The sequence below is a fragment of the Schistocerca nitens genome, chromosome 1, assembly GCF_023898315.1.
Source record: "Schistocerca nitens isolate TAMUIC-IGC-003100 chromosome 1, iqSchNite1.1, whole genome shotgun sequence".
Lineage (NCBI taxonomy): Eukaryota > Metazoa > Arthropoda > Insecta > Orthoptera > Acrididae > Schistocerca > Schistocerca nitens.
Window position 1 is genome coordinate 1,114,639,907 of NC_064614.1, and position 23,577 is coordinate 1,114,663,483.

The 23,577-nt window shown below is 43.1% G+C and overlaps 1 protein-coding gene across 2 annotated transcripts in view; it reads left to right on the top strand.

Moving 5' to 3' along the window:
- Positions 1-22,633, top strand: part of LOC126199125 (inversin-like) — a 91,185-nt gene extending 68,552 nt beyond the window's left edge. For both annotated transcript variants that reach the window (XM_049935883.1, XM_049935890.1), the window contains exon 3: positions 20,535-22,633. In XM_049935883.1, the coding sequence (XP_049791840.1) occupies positions 20,535-22,212 (1,678 nt within the window). In that variant the 3' untranslated portion in view covers positions 22,213-22,633. The remainder of the gene's footprint in view (positions 1-20,534) is intronic.
- Positions 22,634-23,577: the final 944 nt, after the last annotated feature.

Genomic DNA, 23,577 nt, shown 5'->3' on the forward strand with positions numbered 1-23,577 from the left:
TAGTTCATTCCTCCCAGCTTTTCTTTGGCAAATATTCTCTAGGTACAAATGCTTTATTTTGTTGAGAAGCCCCTACAAGTATCAGCCCATGTTCTAGTAGGAAATCTGAGAGACCCATATATGTGAAGAAATACCTGTTGTCGTATTTCAGCAACTAGTGCAACAGTCTGTTGTAAGATAGGTGACAACATTGAAACCAACATTTTCACCGCTTTCATTTCCTTCTTTTCCAAGGTATGCCCATTGAGTGTGTGGAAATTCTTAGAGTCACATATACAGGGTGTTACAAAAAGGTACGGCCAAACTTTCAGGAAACATTCCTCACACACAAATAAAGAAAAGATGTTATATGGACATGTGTCCGGAAATGCTTAATTTCCATGTTAGAGCTCATTTTAGTTTCTTCCACTTACGCTCAATGGAGCATGTTGTCATGATTTCATACGGGATACTCTACCTGTGCTGCTAGAACATGTGCATTTACAAGTACGACACAACATGTGGTTCATGTACGATGGAGCTCCTGCACACTTGAGTCTAAGTGTTCGTACGCTTCTCAACAACAGATTCGGTGACCGATGGATTGGTTGAGGCGGACCAATTCCATGGCATCCACGCTCTCAGGACCTCAACCCTCTTGACTTTCATTGATGGGGGCATTTGAAAGCTCTTGTCTACGCAGCTCCAGTACCAAATGTAGAGACCCTTTGTGCTCGTATTGTGGACGGCTGTGATGCAGCCCTGGAGAATGGCGTACTGTATCAGAGCATCAGGGATTCCATGCGACGGAGGGTGGATGCATGTGTCCTCGCTAACGAAGGACATTTTGAACATTTCCTGTAACAAAGTGTTTGAAGTCAAACTGGTACATTCTGTTGCTGTGTTTTTCCATTCCATGATTAATGTGATTTGAAGAGAAGTAATAAAATGAGCTCTAACATGGAAAGTAAGCGTTTTCGGACACATGTCCACATAACATATTTTCTTTCTTTGTGTGTGAGGAATGTTTCCTGAAAGTTTGGCCGTACCTTTTTGTAACACCCTGTATACAAAATTTTTATTCTGTACTTACAAAGTTTTGAACTCGTATACTACCTAAATGCACACTGTCCACAGAATGGAACTAACTTTTCATGTATCATAAAATTTTTGTTTGGTATGTAATATTTCCCAAGACTATGATTTATGGTTTGCCAAAAGTTCCTGATTGCAGCAAATTCATCCTGCTCTCTTTGAACACTTATTGTAGCTTTATCATCAAGCTACAAAAACAGTAAAAATGCTTCAAATCTCTGACATCCGTTGTAGCTCTAAAAATTGATGGACCATACTTCTTGCTAATGGTTCTCTTACATTGGACAAATTGCCTTTTAGATGATCAGCAATTGACAAAGGACCAAACAGAGCCGTTATTTCTGTACTAGTAAATTTTCAGTTGGCAGTTGGCAGCCATGGCAGATGAATGCAATGAACTGTGTGGATGTGAACAACAGCAGTGGTGGAGTGTTGAAGAGTTGTGTTGAATACAGTACAGTGTTCTCCATAATTTCCAGGTTGCATCTGTGTAATACTGTTGTAATAAATATCATGCCTGTTAGAGTTTCCATTCAGTTTGTGTTTTCTGTGATTTAAAATCAATGTTAAGGGAAAATCAGTGGTGTGTTTACAACTAGCATTAACTTCTGTTCACTGTATAATCGTTAAGTGTTGGTTTTGATCCATTAAATGGCACTACATAGTTTCCTGATAGTGAGGATAGCTTTAGGGGATGTTTTTGAAAAGGATTCAATTTTCCCGAACTAAATTTTCGAGAACTATTGATTTTCCTCTACCCCCCCCCCCCCCCCCTCCACCACACTAATTAGTAAAATGCGGGCAGCTATCATCCGAAACTGAGTATCACATTGCGTCTGAGATATTAAGCAATGGAAAACATGTTTTTAATTTTGTCAGTATGGGGTAATGCTGCACCCGGCATCTGTGGTATTTTCTGTAAGTCACACATGCCTCCCCTCTCTCCCTCCCCTGTTTTGTTCTAAATGGCAAGCATTTCAGGGATCTCATGGTTTGTTTGGTGTGTACAGCCCTTGCGAACCTGCATTTCCTGATCTGAGAAATGGCCTCTTTAAAGCAGTCCACAGGCTTATGGCATCAGGAATTGTGCTGCAGCCGGTGCACCATGCGTGCCCCCCATCCATACATATGACGTATACTGGTGCTGCCCACATTGAGGCAGCTGAATACCTCACAGTGCCGTTGCAGTTTCACAACAGTGCTTGTGTTCTTGATGCACACAAAAGAACTACATATTTTAGAAACGATTTTGCAGAAACTTCAATTAAAAAAAATTGATAATATCACATGTTACTCTGACTCACTACACAACTGTCAACGAGCACCATTTTCATTATTGGTCATAATTATTATAATGATTCAAATTTAACTAACCCATTTGTCAAACATGATCTGAAAAAGCCTATTCTGGTGCACTTCAGGTTATATGTTGTTGTGTAGGATACGTAGCTAACATACAGAAGTAACTTTTGCAGCAGAAATCAGTGACATAACTATTTCCAGTCTAAACTAAATACATTTTAAATAGTAGATTTCTAAACTAAATACATTTTAAATAGTAGATTTTTGGGTGCTAATGACCATTGTAGTTGTGCGCCCTAAAACCACAAAAATAAATAAATAAATAAATAGTAGAGGCATGATGCCCTGCACTGTAGTCGTGGTGTAGACACACACATCATGTGGCATATTTGTCTGTATGACAAGCATTTCAGTTTATTGCCTGCAATGTGAAAGCTTTATTCACAAAACAATGTGTGGTAATGCTTACTGGCAATAAAGTATTATTAGCAGTTTAAAGTTTAATAGTATTCAGAACGTGTGCTCTCTTATCTTAAAGGGTGAAGTAACATTACAAGATAAGAATATGTAGGGTCATTTCTTCCTTCTATTGATTACATTTACAAAGGATCAATTCAAATTTCGACTAAGAGATTGAATAGAAAGTTTAGATGATGTAATGTAAATGGCTGTCTTTAGAGGCTATTGATCCACACTAATTCGTGTTCTATTTACAATTTTTCTAACAAAATTCCAAGTTGAAGTAAAATAATCACAGGTGGTTCTGAAGTTAATGTAAAACCATTTCTCACCCTGATAATGTGTTCCCCACTTCGACACCACGGAGAAAGGGCCCCAGTAACCACAGCATACCTGAGATTTCTGCCCTGCCTGACGCGTTTGTCCGCCAGGTGGTTTTGCTGTTGTACTGCACTGTTCTCTGCGATGATGCCGCCCGTTAGCTGCAATCTGCGTTTACTGCCGCACCACCTCAATATCACACTAGGTAAAGTGCTTGTCCTGACAGCCTCGTGATATTTTCCTGTTCTGGCTCATATGTCACACAGTAACTACACTGATGGAAAGAAAGTCGCAACACCGAGGAGGAATTGTGAGACATAAACAGAAGTTGCTAGGCGTGTTTCTACATTTGAACATGAAGCCTACTCAGATTTCGCGCCAATATGAGGATGCAAATCAGGTTTTCTTTAAATACGTGCCGTAACATTGTGAGCATTAGTTAACTTTGAGGGACTCGCATTCGGGAGGACGACGGTTCAATCCCGCGTCCGGCCATCCCGATTTAGGTTTTCCGCGATTTCCCTAAATCGCTCCAGGCAAATGCCGGGATGGTTCCTTTCAAAGGGCACGGCCGACTTCCTTCCCCGTCCTTCCCTAATCCGATGAGACCGATGACCTCGCTGTCTGGTCTCCTCCCCCAAAACAACCCCAGTTACCTTTGAGAATGGACAACATGAGTTGATGTTGGTCAAGAATGCCTTTAAGGTGACATGATTTCATCAACACTTCACTGAGTTTGAATGAGCTAGTGCAGTAGAACTACGACAAGCTGGATGTTTCTGCTACAGTATTGCAGAACGACTTGACAGGAATGTAGCCACTGTACGTGATCGCTGACAGCAGTGGTCACGAGAATGCAATACCCAGCATTACATTGAATTTTCCTTTTGGAGGGTCACTTTTAGGTTGACACTGTGGAAGAGGCACATAAAGTGTGTCTTAAGAGTGAAACCATCGCCATCAGTCAGCACCTGAGGATAAGGTGTATTCTGTCCTGGAATGTTTTCAGGAGCTGGAACATTCGTAGAGTTTTCTTCAAGTCTCTAACCTATGTTAGATGCCTCAAAAATCCATCGATCATTATTTTTTCTGTAATCAGCTATTTGTGAAGTATAATGAATTTACTGTGGATAAAGGTGTAAAAGGTTCGTTCGAGAAATTGACCCCTTTCTACATCTACAAAGTTTTAGAATACTTACAGTTCAATGTAAATCTATCAAGTGGCTGTGCAGTAGTACAGTCTTGATAGTAATTGTAAACTAGCAAGTTAAGCAAGTTATTAACTGCCAGACTAATAGAAGAGTATGTTAGCAAGCCTATTACCCACAAACCTGCTATTCAATTTACTGCTTCAGTCATGAGTGTCAGTTGCTCCTGTCCAGTTTATAGGAAAAAAGTCCTGTATTCACAGAAGAGAGGAAAATTCTGGAGACTAATATCGTCGAACACATGTTGTACTCTGATGTAAAGATGACATCAGAGTTCAAACAGCCACCCACCATTATGTAGTTCGCCTCAGCATCGAAGAAGCATGTACAGAAAACTAGTTTTGGCACCCAGACTCGGATAGCTAAAAAGAGCACATGAACCTACACCTGTAAATGCAACTGAAAGCCTGCAGCACTAGTCCCGCAACCAAGCATTCCTACCGCAAAAATATTGGTGGCAGCAGAACCTAATTTTGGGAAGAATAACACATCCCCAAGACAGGACAAGAGCATCAGCATAATGTTTCTGTTAAAACAGCCTTAAAAATATCCCCAAAATACAGGTTATGGACCAAAAACGACAATCCAAAATAATTGTGTCATAAGCGTTCAAACCATACAACCTTGGTCCTCTCTGAAGAATCACATGATGTCACCACCATCAGTGCTATGGAACTTCAGCAGGAGGGAGACTGGGGTTTTCTGGCGTTGAGTTGGTCACCTAGGACATCATCAATGATGTCATTGACAGATTTTCCCACCCCTCTCCTCTCCATGCCTCTGACTGGGCAATTACCCTGTGTGTAAAATGGCAGACATTTTTTTTAAAAAGTTGTTTTCATCCACTACTATGATGTTGCTGTGGAAGTAGGGGTGTTGTATTAAGCATCAATTAATAGGAAATTTAGAAATCCAAAATGGAGCATTGTCATGCTGGTGGTAAAAGATCACTTTTGATAAATATAGAATTCAAAATGGCTGACCTGAAATACTTATACAGCTCAGTGGTGTCAGAATCCAGGATGCTAGGACAAAGAGAAGTGAACAGTATGCTGATCAACTTAACATGTTTTTCCTCCAGCTATTATTCAAGCTGTCGCCAACGCTTGTCATACAGCAACATGTTATTCAAATTCAAAAATCAAGAACCCCGCTTTTCCCCTTAGTTTAAACAACTGCCTTTTTGACACCACAGTTCAAACAGGTTGTTTTTGGATCTTACATTAAAATGTATGGTTGTAGCTATTGTGCTGTATAGTAGGAATAGTTGAGTGTTGGACACCACACTGAGGGGAAAGGATCTTCTGCAGTCTCGGGACCTGCTGCCACTGCCATCTTATGAATAATTGCCAATACTCCATAAGAACAATAAAGTCAGATGAGGGACACAAATTTCCACACAGTTTACATGCAAATAGCTAAAGCTATTGCAGATTATTTTGAAGATGTGCTTCTACCCGCCGGCTTTGGTGGTTTCTTATAACCACAGTAGACAAATGGCAGAATGATGATAGTTCTACATGTATGTTTTATACTCAAAAGCAACCAATCCAGACTTCATAATAACCATATTTTTGACAGTATTGCGGGGAACAACATTCTGGATCGAGAAAATGTTTTTCTCTGGTTTAATAACATGACCTGTAGAATACTTGCGCAGTCTGAGGCAGTAGACCTCTTAACGAAGCTGTTACAGTAGTCCAGGCCATTGATCCATTAGAAGATTTTTCTTTTAAAAGCAGGTCAGTTCCACTTTGTAACAAGAGTGTGCGTTTTTGTGTAAATAATGCACTGCAGGAATTAATGCTGACAGAGATTCGCTGGCTGTTAGATATTGCTGACATGGGTGACAGACACATGATTGGTGTGGCTCTGGCAGCAGTCCTGACTCGTAGCACACCTAATGTGATAAGGTAGGCACTGTAAAGATTCATGTTCTTGACTATTGCTGAGAAACTGACGTTGCAGTATGTGAGTATCTGTGATGCACGGTAAACTGTGTAGAATATCGAAACACGAACTTGCATTCTCTGTACCAAGGAATAGTATTATTTGCTAATCGAAGTTGTGAAAATGAACATAGGCAAAATGTATGCAGTTATTATTCTCTAGCCATTTTAGAGGAATGCTAAATTTTTCTTATTAATTAATTTGAATGTTTTACCATCAGTTGTAGTATTGTAATTGAGAGAATCGATGTTTTTCTCCGTTATCTACCAACTTACCAGCTGAGCGTAACTTCTTCACATCTGTATAACCCATATTGTTGCACTGTAGTTGAACAGTTCAGTAGAGACTTAAAGGGAAAGCAGTTATAATGTAATTATCATCGTCAGCTTTCATTGTTCACTCATCATCCATATTTTCACTTTTTCCCAAATACGTCGTATGTTTAATCGCAATTTTCATGTTTTCAGTATTACATGTGTAAATCACGGCCGGCCACGGTGTGCCAAACTTCACGTGTGCTCAGTCTGCTCGCCAAGGCTCTGCCTGTTTGGGCCCGTATCAGAAGTATCTGTTACAGCATGACATTTCGTTTAGTACTCCAGTGTGGCATCTTTCGATTGGCTATATTCTTTGGCAGATTCGTGGTGTTAGCACTGTTAACCATTTGCTATTTGTTCGGGTATGGACATTCCAGGGCCAGTGGATGCTCACACAAAAAAGTGAGTGTAGCTATCTATCATCACAAGCCTTTTAAAAAGAATGAGAACGATGGAAGCGAGTGATGAGAATTCTCATTATATATTAAGCAGTCGCATAAGCGACGGGTGGTGTATGAATTTGCAGTTAACTGACATTACTCTAGCATGCAGAAAGAATTTAAAGATTCGGTTGGCGATATTAACACTGATCGACAGGTTGGATTCGTTGTTCTGTACAACAAGAAGCACTTTGCGCTAAATTTTCAGGCAAAGAGACCATAAAGAAACTGGTGGTACGTATAGTAAAAGTTTTGAAGTCGCACATATTAGACCACTGTCACTTAAAACAGTTGTCAATGTAACTCAATGAAGAGCATGGGGACAAATATTTCTGCTAAGTACATTGTTTAGGTCAAGGGGAATGTCTGGAACGATTATCATTTTAAAACTCGATATTTATGAAGGAAAGAGTGCATTAACAAAAATTAGAACATCCGGAATAGATTGCGGGCCTCGTATTTTAAGTAGACTTCATGCACACTGCCCACAGTAAGACACTGCAAAGTTAGATACAACTTCTTTCTGACTTGATGGGGATGAATTTAGAAAGAAAATTGGGCCACAGAAATGGTACATTCTGACAATAACAGTCTAGTTTCCCTAAACGTTTTCAGGACACTGCCAATCGCACATCTGTTATCGAGACCGTTCGCTGTTCCAGTTGAAAGTGCTCCTGTGCACATGCAAACGTAACCGATTAATTCGCAATGTAATTCACATTTCAAAGACAAATCTTTTTACATTAAAACTAAAGGACGTGTACATCGCTTTCTGTAGGTACAGTTTCCATGTCTCCATAACGTGGTTGCAAAAGTGCATCAACATTACAGTCGACATATTTGTGTGAAGACCTATGATGATGATGATGATGATGATGATGATGATGATGATGATGATGATGATGATGATGTAGATGTAGTCCCATGCTTCTTGACAGAGCATAGGGAACGATGCGGGAGACCCGCACCGCCGCACGAGACAAGGTCCTAATGGAGGTGGTTTGTCGTTGCCTCCGTCCGACCGTAATGGGGATGAATGACGACGATGATGACGATGACGATGACGATGACGATGACAATGACGACGACGACGACACAACACCACCCAGTCATCCTGGGGCAGGTGCGTCTCCCTACGTCTCTCTACGAATTGGTGTGAAGTCAGTTTGGCCAGACGGATGTGGCAGCAAATGAAAACTCGGAAGTTTAGATACGCACGAAATGGCGTTTTGGTGTCATTGTTGAAAAATAAGAAATAAAAGAACTCATTAACAGCGAACAGACGGTTTCGAGAAATACGTTTCATTCTACACAGTTCCCTGTTTTTTTCTTACTATCGAGATTTTTTCGTGGTTACTAAACAAGACAGTGAATGACAACAATGATTTCTTTGTTGGGTTGGTGCTCCTTCAGCATTATTAGAATCATACACGCGTTTTGTTTTGTTATTAAGAAAGCATAATTATGTAAAAATCCAAGAAAAGCGTGCGAAGGGCAGTTCAGCAGCCACCGAAGCTTTTATTTGTTGACCAGTGACGTTAGCTGGTCAGATGTAATAAGTAAGCAAAACTCGGCCCTTAGAAATGTCAGTATAAATAATCGTGTGTGTTAGTAAATATTAGGTCCCAATATGCTATCGTATCCAGAATGAGATTTTCACTCTGCAGCGGAGTGTGCGCTGATATGAAACTTCCTGGCAGATTAAAACTGTGTGCCGGACCGAGACTCGAACTCAGGACCTTTGCCTTTCGCGGGCAAGTGCTCTACCAACTGAGCTACCCAAGTACGATTCACGCCCCATCCACACAGCTTACTGGCAGAAGTAAAGCTGTGAGGACGGGGCGTGAGTCGTGCGTTGGTAGCTCAGTTGGTAGAGCACTTGCCCGCGAAAGGCAAAGGTCCTGAGTTCGAGTCTCGGTCCGGCACACAGTTTTAATCTGCCAGGAAGTTTCATGCTATCGTATGAGTGTCATTATTTTCATAAAATGCCGACTTTTTATCAGTTAGCTGCGTTTGTAACGACTCATATTCGATTGTCAACATACTTAGTTGTGGGTCTAATCTATGGGAATGGCAGACGAGTAATGATCTAAGATTGCCACTCTCATTTGAGAACGTAGAAAATTTGTTTCCCTGTAACATGCACGGACTAGACGCGCTGTTAATACGACTAATAAGCACAGTTACAGTGGTGTAGCCGGCCGAAGTGGCCGTGCGGTTAAAGGCGCTGCAGTCTGGAACCGCAAGACCGCTACGGTCGCAGGTTCGAATCCTGCCTCGGGCATGGATGTTTGTGATGTCCTTAGGTTAGTTACGTTTAACTAGTTCTAAGTTCTAGGGGACTAATGACCTCAGAAGTTGAGTCCCATAGTGCTCAGAGCCATTTGAACCATTTTGAACAGTGGTGTAAAATTGCAACACTAAAAAATAATTAATGTAGATTAATGAAATTTCGGCAATCATTTTTATAGTTAACATATTGAAGTGATGAACATTGCAAAATCACGCGTTAATGTAAGCGTGAGATAACCCATTGCAAATGTGAAATGCTGGTATGTTAATAACCGGTGAGACCGACAAAATGTTGAATCCAAGCATACAAACGTGAATACAATTTGCTGTACGGGTGCTGGATGTCAGATTGTGGGATGACGTTCCATGCCTGTTGCACATTGTCGGTAAGCACAGGGACTGTTAATGCTGTTTGTGGATGAGGCTGAAGTTGCCCGAGGATGTCCCATAAATGCTTGATTGGAGACATATCGGGTGATCGAGCAGACCAAAGCAGCAACAATTGGACCGTGTGTAAGAGAATGTTGGCTTACGACAGCAGTATGGGGGCAAGCGTTATCCTGTTGGAAAACATCCCCTGGAATGCTGTTCATGAATGGCAGCAGAACAGGTCGAACCACGAGACTGACGTACAGATTTTCAATTAGGATGCGTGGGATAACCACGAAAGCTGTGACCTCCCCGGGTATTGCCTGCACTGAGTTTGACCCCTCACCCATGGTCGAGTGGGAGATCATTCCAAAGTCTGGCAGGCAGCGAAAAACTTTCGTGGGGCCGATAAGTAGGGCCTCCCCGGTTCCTTTGCCGAACAGGTTTCGGGCGTTATCTGTGGCTGACGATGTCTCTGATCCGGATGCAGTCGTCCATCCTGTTCCAGAGGAAGCTTCTCGACCCGCAAGGTCTGGGCATTCACAGAGGGTGGGTTTGATGGTAGTTGGGAGCTCCAACGTCAGGCGCATAATGGGGCCCCTTAGGAGCATGGCTGCCAAGGAGGGGAAGGAAGCCAGTGTGCACTCTGTGTGCATCCCGGGGGGAGTCATTCTGGATGTGGAAATGGTGCTTCCGGATGCCGTGAAGAGTACAGGGTGCAGCCAACTGCAGGTGGTGGCTCATTTCGGTACCAATTACGTGTGTCGCTTTGGATCGGAGCAGATTCTGTCTGGTTTTGGCCGGGTAGCGGAAATGGTAAAGACTGCCAGTCTTGCTTCCGAGATTAAGGTGGAGCTAACCATCCGCAGCATTGTCGTTAGAACCGACTGTGGTCCTTTGGTGCAGAGCCGAGTGGAGGGTCTGAATCAGAGGCTCAGGCGGTTCTGTGACCGTGTAGGCTGCAGATTCCTTGACTTGCGCCATCGGGTGATGGGTTTCCGGGTTCCGCTTTATAGGTCAGGAGACCACTACACACAGGAGGCTGCTACACGGGTAACGGGGGCTGTGTGGAAGGGACTGGGCGGTTTTTTAGGTTAGAGGGTCTCAGGGAACCACAGAAGGGGCGTCCGTCAGAAAGTGGGCAGGTAAAAGACAGTAAGGTAGTTGTAGAAACGATTGGTATTGTAGTTGTAAATTGTCGTAGCTGTGTTCGGAAAGAACCAGAGCTCCAAGCCCTAATAGAAAGCACTGAAGCTCAAATAGTTGTAGGTACAGAGAGCTGGCTAAAGCCGGAAATAAGTTCAGCCGAAATTTTTTCAAACGATCTAACAGTGTTCAGAAAGGATAGATTAAATACTGTTGGTGGTGGAGTATTTATTGCTGTCACAGGTAGTTTGCCTTGTAGCGAAATTAAAGTAGATAGATAGTTCATGTGAAATAGTATGGGTGGAGGTTATACCTGACAATCGGACTAAACTATTAATTGGGTCGTTTTACGACACCCCCGCCCCCCGACTCAGAAGACATAGTTGCTGAACAGTTCAAAGAAAGCTTGAGTCTCATTTCAAATAAGTACCCTGCTCATACAATTATAGTCGGTGGTGACCTCAATCTACCCTCGATATGCTGGAAAAATTATACGTTTTAAGGCCGGCGGCAGGCATAAATCATCATCCGAAATTGTACTGAATGCTTTCTCAGAAAATTATTTCTAACAACTAGTTCATGAGACCACTCGAAGCGTAAATGGTCGCGAAAGCATACTTGACCTTTTAGCAACAAATAATCCTGGACAAATAGTGAGTGTTGTGATGAATACCGTAACACCTACAACCATAAAAAAAGAAGCGCAAAGTATATCTATTTAAAAAAGCTGATAAAAATGCTCTTAACGCCTTTTTAAGAGAGAGTCTTCACTCCTTCCGATCTGATCATGTAAGTGTAGAAAAGTTGTGGAATGTTTTCAAAGAGATAGTATCAACAGCAGTTGAGAGATATATACCACATAAATTAATAAGTGATGGTACTGATCCCTCATGGTACACAAAACAGGTCAGATCGTTGTTGCAGAAGCAACGAAAAAAACATGCCAAATTTAAAAGAACGCAAAATCCCCAAGATTGGCAAAGTTTTACAGAAGTTCGAAATATGGCGCGTACTACAATGCGAGATGCTTGTAATAATTTCCACAACGAAATTCTGTATCGAAATCTGGCAGAAAACCCAAAGAGATTCTGGTCATACATTAAAGCACACCAGTGGCAAGACACAATCAATACCCTCACTGCGCGATAACAACGGTGAAGTCACTGATGACAGTGCCACTAAAGCAGAGTTATTAAATACGGTTTTCCGAAACTCCTTCACCAAAGCAGTCGAAGTAAATATACCTGAATTCCAGTCAAGAACAACTGCCAAGATGGGAAACATAGAAGTAGATATCCTCGGTGTAAGAAAGCAGCTTAAATCACTTAATAAAGTATGCTGATAAAATAGCTCCATATTTAGCAGTTATATACAACCACTCGTTCACAGAAAGATACGTACCTAAAGACTGGAAAATTGCTCAAATCACAACAATACTCTAAAAGGGAAGTAGGAGTAATCCGCTGAATTACAGGTCTATATCACTAAGGTCGATTTGCAGTAGGGTTTTAGAACATATACTGTATTCGAACATTATGAAGTACCTCGAAGAAAACGATTTATTGACATATAGTCAGCACGGATTCAGAAAATATCGTTCTTGTGAAACACAACTAGCTCTTTATACTCATGAAGTAATAAGTGCTACCGATAGGGGATGTCAAATTGATTCCATATTTTTAGATTTCCGGAAGGCTTTCGACAACGTTCCTCACAAGCAGTCTTCTAATCAAACTGCGTGCCTACGGAGTATCGCCTCAGTTGTGCGACTGGATTCTTGATTTCCTGTCAGAAAGGTCACAGTTCGTAGTAATAGACGGAAAGTCATCGAGTAAAACAGAAGTAATATCCGGCGTTCCCCAAGGAAGTGCTATAGGCCCTCTATTGTTCCCGATCTATATTAACAACATAGGAGACAATCTGAGTAGCCGTCTTAGATTGTTTGCAGATGATGCTGTCATTTACCGTCTTGTAAAGTCATCAGATGATCAAAACGATTTGCAAAATGATTTAGATAAGATATCTGTATGGTGCGAAAAGTGGCAATTGACCCTGAATAAAGAAAAGTGCGAAGTTATTCACATGAGTACTAAAAGAAATCAGCTAAATTTCTATTACGCGGTAAGTGTCACAAATCTGAGGGCTGTAAATTCAACTAAATGCTTAGGGATTACAATTAAAAATAACCTAAATTGGAACGATCACATAGATATTGTGGGTAGAGCAAACCAAAGACTGCGATTCATTGGCAGAACACTTAGAAGGTGCAACAGGTCTACCAAAGAGACTGTTTACACTACGCTTGTCCGCTCTATTCTGTACGGTGTGGGATCCGCATCAGGTGGGACTGACGGATGACATCGAAGAAGTGCAAAGAAGGGCAGCTCGTTTTCTATTATCGCGAAATAGGCTGGTTCAAATGGCTCTGAGCACTATGGGACTTAACTTCTAAGGTCATCAGTCCCCTAGAACGTAGAACTACTTAAACCTAACTAACCTAAGCACATCACACACATCCATGCCCGAGGCAGGAATCGAACCTGCGACCGCAGCGGTCACGCGGTTCCAGACTGCAGCGCCTAGAACCCCACAGCTACCCCGGCCGGCCGCGAAATAGGGGAGATAGTGTTACAGACATGATATGTGAATTGGAGTGGCAATCATTAAAACAAAGGCGTTTTTCGTTGCCACGGGATCTTCTCATGAAATTTTAATCACCAGTTTTCTCAAAAATGGTTCAAATGGCTCTGAGCACTATGGGACTCAACTGCTGAGGTCATTAGTCCCCTAGAACTTAGAACTAGTTAAACCTAACTAACCTAAGGACATCACAAACATCCATGCCCGAGGCAGGATTCGAACCTGCGACCGTAGCGGTCTTGCGGTTCCAGACTGCAGCGCCTTTAACCGCACGGCCACTTCGGCCGGCTCCAGTTTTCTCCTCCGGTTCTGTTGGCACCCACCTACATAGGGAAAAATGATAATCACGATAAAATAAGAGAAATCAAGGCTCGCACAGAAAAATTTTAAGTGCTCGTTTTTACCGCGTGCCGTCCGAGAATGGAACGGTAGAGAGAGAGCATGAAGGTGGTTCATTGAACCCTCTGCCAGGCACTTTATTGTGAATAGCAGAGTAATGACGTAGATGTAGATGAAAGCTCGTGCTTTCTTACGAAGTAGCACCTTTGACCATAACTCCAGGTTTAGCTCATCGGGTAGGTTGTGAGCCGCGGAGCGCTCCCTGCTCCAGGGAGCCGTGTCGCTCGCTGTGACCATTCATGGGCCGGCACGTGGCACGGCTGGCTGAGGCAGGCGGCAAGGAAAGCGTTTTGATGTGCCAGCTGCGTCTTACAAGATCGACATCCTCATACTCTTAGCTGCTAAGACGTGGTGACATACTACACCAGGAAATACGATGTTCAGGAAATAAATAAGAAACAACTGTTTTTCAAGAAATTGCATACTAAATTTATTGGGCCTCTGTAGCTTGACATTTTCTTCTCATTACAAGATCGGAAATATCAGGCGTCAAAGTGTTCGCAGCGTTAATGCGGAGGATGGCCTTCATTGTTGCATATTGAAGAAACGATCGTTGCTTACTTTTTACTCTTTTCATTGCTGAGAAAAGCTGCTCACAACAATACGTAGATCCAAACATGCACGTGATCTGAGCGGCATTGTTGTGCAGCTCGGGAAATGTTTTTTGCTGTAATGAACGATACCATCGTGACAAATCCAACGTGTTGTAGTACCGCTCTTTCAACAAAGTTAATTTTGCAAATCAATAATCTCCAATTGAAGTGACGATTACAAGTCTTTTGGGGGAAACTGAAAAAGGAGTGCTGAACACCTGAAGTTCCATTTCCAAACTAGTGAGGTCTCGGAATCGTGTTTCAAACGACGTGATGATCTGCTTTAACTTTGCTTGGTAATCGCCGAAAGTAGTACCTTCAGGTAGTTTTTAAGAAGCAAGACGATTGAAGAACGTTAAATGTCCATTACTCATCTGCCCCTCAAATAAACGTAACTTTTCCATGAACGCTTTGATCTGGTCGTGCATGTCAACGATTAGCTGCCCTTTGCCCTGCAATTACAGATTTAAATTATTCAGATGCGTAGTGGTGTCAGCTAGGAACGGCAGGTCTGATATCCATTTTATATCTTTCAGTCAACGCATTTCTTCCCCTTTCATTTCGAGAAAAAGGGATATTTTCTCACGAATGCAAAGAAAACATCAAGAACTTTTCCCCGACTCAGCCAACGAACTGTACTGTGGTAAGGTATATCCCCATACTCTGATTCCATATCTTTCAGGAATCCTTTGAATTGGCGATGATTCATACCGTGACGCCGCACAAAATTCATTCACTTCACGACATCTTTCATTACGCCACCTAGCTCTACTTTTTCAGCACACAGTGCCTCTTGGTGAATAAAACAATGAAGAGTCAAAATGTCTTTCCCGAATTCGTCCCTGTGTTTATTTTTCAAACGAGAAGCAAAACCTTGGTGGCGGATCATTTGTGGTGCACCGTCCGTCGCTACAGAATGGAGCTTATCCCACGGCAAATTCATATTGTCTACTGATTCACAAACAGCTTCAAAAATATCACGTCCTGTTGCGGTGTAATCGAGTGGTACCACATCCAACAGTTCTTCAGTTACTTACAGCTCCATGTCGACACCACGCACAAACACTGCAAGCTGAGCAGTCAGATATGTCGGTGCTTTCGTCAAGCGCTAGTGAAAATGCAACAAAGCTCTCCGCCTTTTTCCTGAGCTGTGTCTCTAAATCCGCTGGCATGCCCAGGATTCGACGAGACATTGTTTGCTTCGACAGGCAAATCCCTTCAATTGCCTGCACTTCCATTGGAAACAAACATTCTGCAACTGCTGCCATGCACGATTTTACGAGTGGTCCCACCGAAAATGGCTTGCCACTCGCCGCAATGATGTGAGCGACACTGTAGCTTTCTCGAATTGCAGATTCAGTAGTGTTTTCTCCGCTCTCATTCACCTGAAAATTATAAACGCATTACAGAACACGAACTATGTTGCATGTTTTGATACCCTCCGTATTACGAAACCGTTATTAAACTTACGTCTCCTGGTATGTCGTTCGTAAGCAACGCCTTCTACCTGATCGTAGTGCGCTGCGTGAGGACGTGTATAATGTCGTTGTATATTGTACCTCTTCGCAGAATTAAATACTTTATGACATCCAAGACATTGCGGACGACCATCCCTCTCAATGAATAGAAAGGTATCCTCCAATAGAGGCACAAGGCTCCCGCGGCCAGTCATAGCTGTCACTGGATTATTGCGTCAGTTGCGGCTGCATGCGGCCAGGGGGCAGTGAGTTCGCTTTCCCCCTACACGCGGGCTGCGAGCTGCCGCAGTCAGCGCTCCGGCTCCCTGGAGCTCGGTTGGAACAGCCTGGTGTAGCACGTAGACAGCTGGCCACGTCCTAACTAACAGCCATCACTGCCACTGAGGCAGAATCAGCTTTCATTGGAAAACGCAATAGACTGCAATGAGCTCTCGCGTGCAGCATTCAAGTCGCAAATGGCAGTTGTTTCGGGTTGGTGTACTGCACGCTACAAAGCGTGTGGCTCGAAGCTGTCCTTGAAGTGACCGATTTCTAACAGTTCATTGTGTCACTGTGGTGCCAACGACTGCTCAAATTACTGCTGCAGATGCCGTACGATGCACCGGAACCATAAGCCAAGCACGAACGTCTTCCCTCTCGGTCATGCCCCATGGCTGTCTGGAACCCGGTCGTCTTGTGACCATACATTCTCGTGAACTCCGCAGCCAGCAGTCATGTACAGTGGTTACATTCCTGCCAAGTCTGTCCGCACTATCGGAGAAGGATCATCCAGCTTCTCGGAGCCCTATTACACGACCTTGTTCAAATTCAGTGACGTGTTGATAATGGCGTGTTTGACGCTGTAAAGGTGTTCTTGACTAACACCAACTCACCAAGTTTATCTCCTACATAACTAACACTCACACCCGTTACGGTGTGTATTTAAAGCAAACATGATGTGCATCCTCATAGTGGCGCTACTAGTCCCACGCTTCTGTGTCTAGAAATTTGAGTAGACACCACCTTTCAGAGAAATTTTCCATTATTTTGTTGATCTTAAAACATCTAAGTAAAACAGAAGCTTTTAATACAGGTGGATCAATACTAACAGCACTTATTCGTTGGCGGGACAGACACGAGGGAGCCTACTTTACTCTTTGCTACATGTCGCTAGGGCCCACAGTGCCCCCATTTTCGGACTGGCCGTGAGACAGTTTATACCTGAGCTTCGCTAGGTGCTAGGAAAGCAACAACCGCAGCAGGTCGCTGTTGCTTTCATTTACAGCAGACATACCAGTTAAAACCTTAGTTAAATTTTGAGAGGATTATGAGCTACGTGTGATGTGACTGATAACCACATATGTTCACTGAGGAAGCATTTGTTTTACTTAAACGATGTACGATCAAGAAAATCATGAAAAATTGCTTTGGATCTTGGTACAAGTAAGAATGACATATAGCCATACAATCAGCGTAAATCGATAAAGAAACATGCTTAAAAGTTTTGATTAATAATTCTCTGACGTCGTTATTATAGGCCCCTTAGCGGCCGACCTGAAGCCCACATCCTCGATCTGGTGTGATCAAAGTGACAGAAGATGCCCATTATCTAATTCACTGAATTCCATATAATATAAGCACCTATTCGTTCTAATGTGTCAGAATGTTTGACTAATATATCCAAACTCCGGCATTACTGACCTTGTTGCTGTGTCCTGTCTGAAACTACGATGCTAGGAATGCAGGAAAACCATGTGTCGGTCTTGAAAAACTTAGAATGCTGTGGGGAAAAATGAAAATGCAAAACAAGTAGTTCCTGTAGAATGAAATTTTCGCTACACAGCGGAGTGTGCGCTGATGTGAAACTTCCTGGCAGATTAAAACTCCGGGCGGTCTGTGGCGCTGCAGTCATGGACTGTGCAGCTGATCCCGGCGGAGGTTCGAGTCCTCCCTCGGGCGTGTGTGTGTGTGTGTGTGTGTGTGTGTGTGTGTGTGTGTGTGTGTGTGTGTGTGTGTGTCCTTAGGATAATTTAGGTAAAGAAGTGTGTAAGCTTAGGTTCTGATGACCTTAGCAGTTAAGTCCCATAAGATAAAAAAAAATAATTAAAACTGTGTGCCGGACCGAGACTCGAACTCGGGACCTTTGCCTTTCGCGGGCAAGTGCTCTACCAACTGAGCTACCCAAGCACGACTCACGCCCCGTCCTCACAGCTTTAATTCCGCCAGTGCCTCGTCTCCGAGTTTAATTAGTTCCTCTGTTTACAAGTTCTACAACATGTCATACAAAAAAACCGCATATCATGAAGCATATTATCATGGTCTGTGAAGCTCGTAGATGAGTGCTTTCTTTCTCCTCCGTGTTCAATGGTAGAAGAAAGTGGACGTGTTTGCTAAACCGCTTCTGTATAACATTTGTCTTTTGTTGACTCCTAATGTTAATATAGTTCGTATCTCATCTTTCGTTTCCTGTACAGTACAGTAGGGGCACATGTTAGCTGTCAGTCCGTTTCCTTGCCGGTTATGCTGTGTAAAGCTTTGCATTTCAGTATAACGAACAGGCGAATGGTTTCACGAATCTGTCCCGAACTGTGTACTGATAGTTTGGTATAATCTTCTTTGTTAAGGTGATACACCACAAGTTACCATACTGTCCCGCTGTGTTAGAGGAAGATTGGAAAGTAACGCACAGTAATCTTATTACCGAAAAGATTAAAAAGTAACAACAAAAAATCGCAATGAACATTTCTTCCTATTTTTCTACATAGCCACCAACGTTGTAAACACATTTCTCGCATCGTGGCACCAGTTTCAATATGTCCTGTTCGCAGGAGACCATTTGGCTGGACTACAGCTATCCGTGGACCACTGATGTCGCAAAGCATTGGCCAGCCAGGAATTTCTACATGAGACCAAAGAGATGAAAGTCCGACGGTGTAAGGTCCGGACTGTGTGGTGGATGTTGGAGCACCTCCCACCCAAATTTAAACAGGAGGAGCAACGGGGAGGGGGGGGGGGAGCATTTTCATGAAGGCCCTTGACGCCGTCAGCATTAATGTTGTGGTATTTGTCATGAAGGGAACGACGTAACTTAACCAAAGTATTAATGTAGGTTGCAGCATTCATAGTGGTCCAGTGTTCAGAGAAGTCCACCAGTAACACACCTTGCTTATCCCAGAACACCGCCGCAAGCATTTTCCTAACAGATTGAGTCACTTCGATTTTTTTTTCATACTAGGGAACCAGCATGTTTCTACTCCATAGAGACCGGCTTGGTTTCGGACATGTAGTGGTACTCCCACGACTCACCACCAGTGACGATTCCTTTCTGAAAGTCATGTCCTTCTGCGGCGTAACGCGCTTAAGTGATCCAAGGTTGTCGTCATGCGCTGGCCCATGTAGTTGCCTGTCAGGTTCCTAGGCATCCATCGAGCACTAACTTAACGAAACATCAACATGTCATGAACAGTATTCTGCATCGCACCATGAAACATGTTGAACTGCTGCAATAACTTTCACAGTTGCACAGACCGGGCCTTCAAAATTTCTGCCTCAGTGGCTCTGACATCCTCTGGAGTTACAGCTGTTTCCTGCCTCACGGTTCGCAGTGAATCACTAAGGTTGACACGACACTCTTGGTAGTATGCACGCCACCTAGAAACATTGCTACGCTCCATGCAGTAGTCTCCTTACACGCCACATCTGCCTCTATGCATTTCACTTGGTTTATGTCGTTTAGCCCACTGCTCTTTCGAAGTTGACGACAGTAACATGCGCTTCATGTTTGTTTCGTAGATCAGGCGTTTCTCACTAGAGCTGCACATGAATACAAAATATCCTCTTTAGCTTAAAATCCAACCTAGATCGTCGTGAAATTCAACATACCTGCTGCAATGCCAGGGGTGAAAAAAAATGTTGTGCGTTACTTTCCAATCCTGCTCCGTAATTGCAAATGATTTCGATTCTGAGTGATGTAGGCTGCACAACTGTGATAGAAAATTGCACATAATTGCCGTTTCTATCAGTTGTAAATACGAGGACGCTCTACAAGACAGCCGCAGAACAAGAGAGAGCATATTGACTTCTTATTTATTATTTTTTGAATGACAGATGCATCGTTAGCAAGAGATTTATTTTACTCAAGTGAACGCCTGATCTACTAAAAAATATACGAATCGAAGAAATTAAACCTATGGCGCCACTTTTAAAGACGAAACTAAGCTGCCTGCTTTGTCGTAGCTGGGGGAGGTATGTGATATGACAGTACTGCCTTGTTGTCCATTGGGGACTAAGTTTTCTCAAACAAGAGCTGGTGGTGCCTCTCTGCTGCTTTCACCTGTATGTTCTATGTATGAAGAAAGATCGAAGGGGAAAAAAAATTCTTGCTTTTGCTTTCTAATAGTATTCCAGTTTCAAGCGATTCGCAGATAGCTTTCTCAAAAACACAGTGCAGATGAAAGCCCACCCGCCTTGTCACATCTCTTTCGTAATTTGAAATGTGTCTCCTAAATTTCAGTTCTCAAGTTGTTCAACATGGTCTGATGAACTATTGTTTTGTTTTATGCTTCAGGTTCGCGCTATCAGAGAACCCAGATTTGGTTCACACAAAGCTGGAGATGAGCCGCACCCTCCTTCACGTGGCAGCACAGTCTGGATCGTCAGTGGCTGTGCGGTGCCTCCTAGACTACCCGGTCGATGTGAATGCCAGTGATGGTCGGGGTGTGACCCCCTTGCATGAAGCAGCTGCCCACTGCGATGCCCACGTGCTGATGCTGCTGCTCAAGGCGGGGGCCAACGCCCAGGCCAGGGATATTGACGGCAGAACCGCTCTTCACTATGCAGCCAGTGGCGGCTCAGCCTCCGGTATCCGGATCCTCTTGGCGGAGGGCCTGACTCCAGACGTTGAGAGCGCCAACGGTTGCTCGCCACTGCACGAGGCTGCCTCTAGCTCTAACCACCACTGTGTCCAGCTGCTACTGAATGCTGGCGCCGACTTGCACATGACGACAAATGCAGGCTGGACAGCGCTGCACTGGGCTGCCAACAAGGGAACCGTCCGCTCTCTAAGGATGCTACTCGAAGCTGGTATCCAACCAGGAGTCAGAACGCATCAGGATGAAACTCCGCTCCATCTAGCAGCAGAGCGCGGGCACTCAGATATGGTGACACATCTGGTGAATTACGGAGCAGATGTAGAAGCTTTGGACAGCGCTGGTAGGACACCAGCTAAACGAGCCTCAGACCACGTTCAGAAGCAGCAGCAGGAGGAGGCTGCGGCTGCTGCATCCGTTAAAGCTGCTGCAGCTAAAAAGGTGGAAGAAACTAAGCAACACAGACGTCAGAGGGAAACTGGCCAGAATTTGGCCGCACCAGCTTCTGAGGAAACCAACACTGAGCTGCATTCTAATGTGCCTCACTCTGATGTTGTACAAGTAGATGATTCCCAGTTATATTACGATGAAGTGGAGGGCAGTGAATACAGTTTCCAATCTGAATCGGAAATAAGTGGGCAGGTATATTCTGATAATGGCAGTGACTTCGAGGAGGAAAATTATTCATCAGAAACTGCTTCAGTAGGAGCCCCTGCTTCCAATAAACCACCACCTTTGCTTTCTGTAGAAACAAACATTGGGCAGTATGGTAATCAAAACCGTGGACGTTACCAGAGAGGAAAATATCGTGGAAGAGGGCGTGGCAATTTCAGAGGTCACAAATCAGGTTCGAGGGGTGGTGGACCTGTACAGTCCCAGGAAGGAAAATCAGAGCACACACCAGAATATAAGCTGTCCTCAGGTAAAGCACAAAATGCTGGGTATGTACAGCAGGGGGAACATCGCCACCGTCAGCGCCATCGTCATCACCATGCAAAGGAAGGGGAGGTCAAAAGGGAATATAATAACCAAAGTAGCTCCAGTGATAATAGGAGAAAGGAACACTTCACATACACAGCAGGTGAGGACACCAAAATGAAGCATCCTGTCAGCAAAGATAGACAGAAACAGCCAAGTGACGAAAGATATGTGCCCCAGAATACGGTTCCAAATACTGGAACAAGAAACTCACAAAGGCGTGAGGCCTATGGTTCCACCGACCAGATAAATCGTCAGGGAAATAGAAGTGGCGGCACTTTCTTGGATGAATTAAGGTATTTGCAAGAAAAACTCGCTTCTGTCGACGCTGGAACTACCCAATCGCCGAAGCCTGTACCACCTCCAAAACCTAAACCACCTCCAAGGCCACAACTATAAATACTAGTAGCACAGTGGCCTTATTTGTTAAGTGTTACGACCTTCTTGTCGATCATTTTCTCATCGAAAAGCTGCAGAGTTTATCAGATTCTGTTTTTGGCTGTATGATGTAATGTTTTGCTGAGAATTTGAACATAAAATAGTTTGTATTTAGTACAAACACTTAAGTTGTCAGGTTGTACATGTCAGGTAACCTTTTAATGGCCGTCTCTTTACCTCCTGTTCAATTGCTCATCCAGTATTGTTGAATCTTGCTCTGTTTCCTACTGCCCTGTTGCACAGATTAGGTGGACGATGCCATCAAGATCGCAACATTATTGCTTCAATGTGTGCCTTCAGTAAGAGTTTCAAGACTGTCGTTTTTTACTGTTGTAAATGTTAAATATATTTGTGTGATAATAAATTAAATTGTTTACCATTATCTTATTATTGCGTTAATAAAAGACTACCTGCTTTACCCTAACACTACAGCTTCAGTGCCAATAACCATTAACAATAAAGCTAATAACGTAAGTTAGAAAACAGACATTTGGAGAGCTCTATCTAACCAGTCTTTGGAATGAACATCACAGTAAACTTCCAATCATTCATTCACTTCATATTTCTTGTTTGGTCTGTTACAGTAATGTACATGTTTTCAAATGTATGTTTATCGATTTGTATGTATCTGTCGTCTCTGGAACGAGTGAACAATATCTTTTGCAATGATTTATGTATGAATTCTTTCAGTGGATTCTATCTTGGGTTTGGCATTTCGTGCTTGTATTAATATGAGATTATTTCTTAATGTCTGATTTCGCATGTTTTGAGAGTTGGTAACTTTTTTTTCAGATGCTTGCTACATTGTACTCATAGCTATGTCGTGTTGCAAATAAATTATTGGTGCAGATGTGTAAAATTAAAACATAATCCTTGGCTGATGCAAGAAGCCAAAGAAGCAGTTCAAGACAGACGGACAGAAGCTACACCAGAGATAACTGCTGATGTAGGAGCATGGCTGTCAAAGTGTTAGGATGGTAACGCCATGTTTGTCACCAAGTAGAGGGGTGAGGAGTGTAAATAATATCGACACAGCAAAAATGCAAATACAACACAATCTAGGCAGCTCGATTATTTCACATGCTGATTTGCGGCCTATTTGAGCAGACCCCAGTGCAGTAGCAAAATCAATGTGCACTGAGCCATTATACAGGGTGTTACAAAAAGGTACTGCCAAATTCAGGAAACATTTCTCACACAAATAAAGAAAAGATGTTATGTGGACATGTGTCTGGAAACCCTTAATTTCAGTGTTAGAGCTCATTTTAGTTTAGTCAGTATGTACTGCACTTCCTCGATTCACCGCCAGTTGGCTCAATTGAAGGA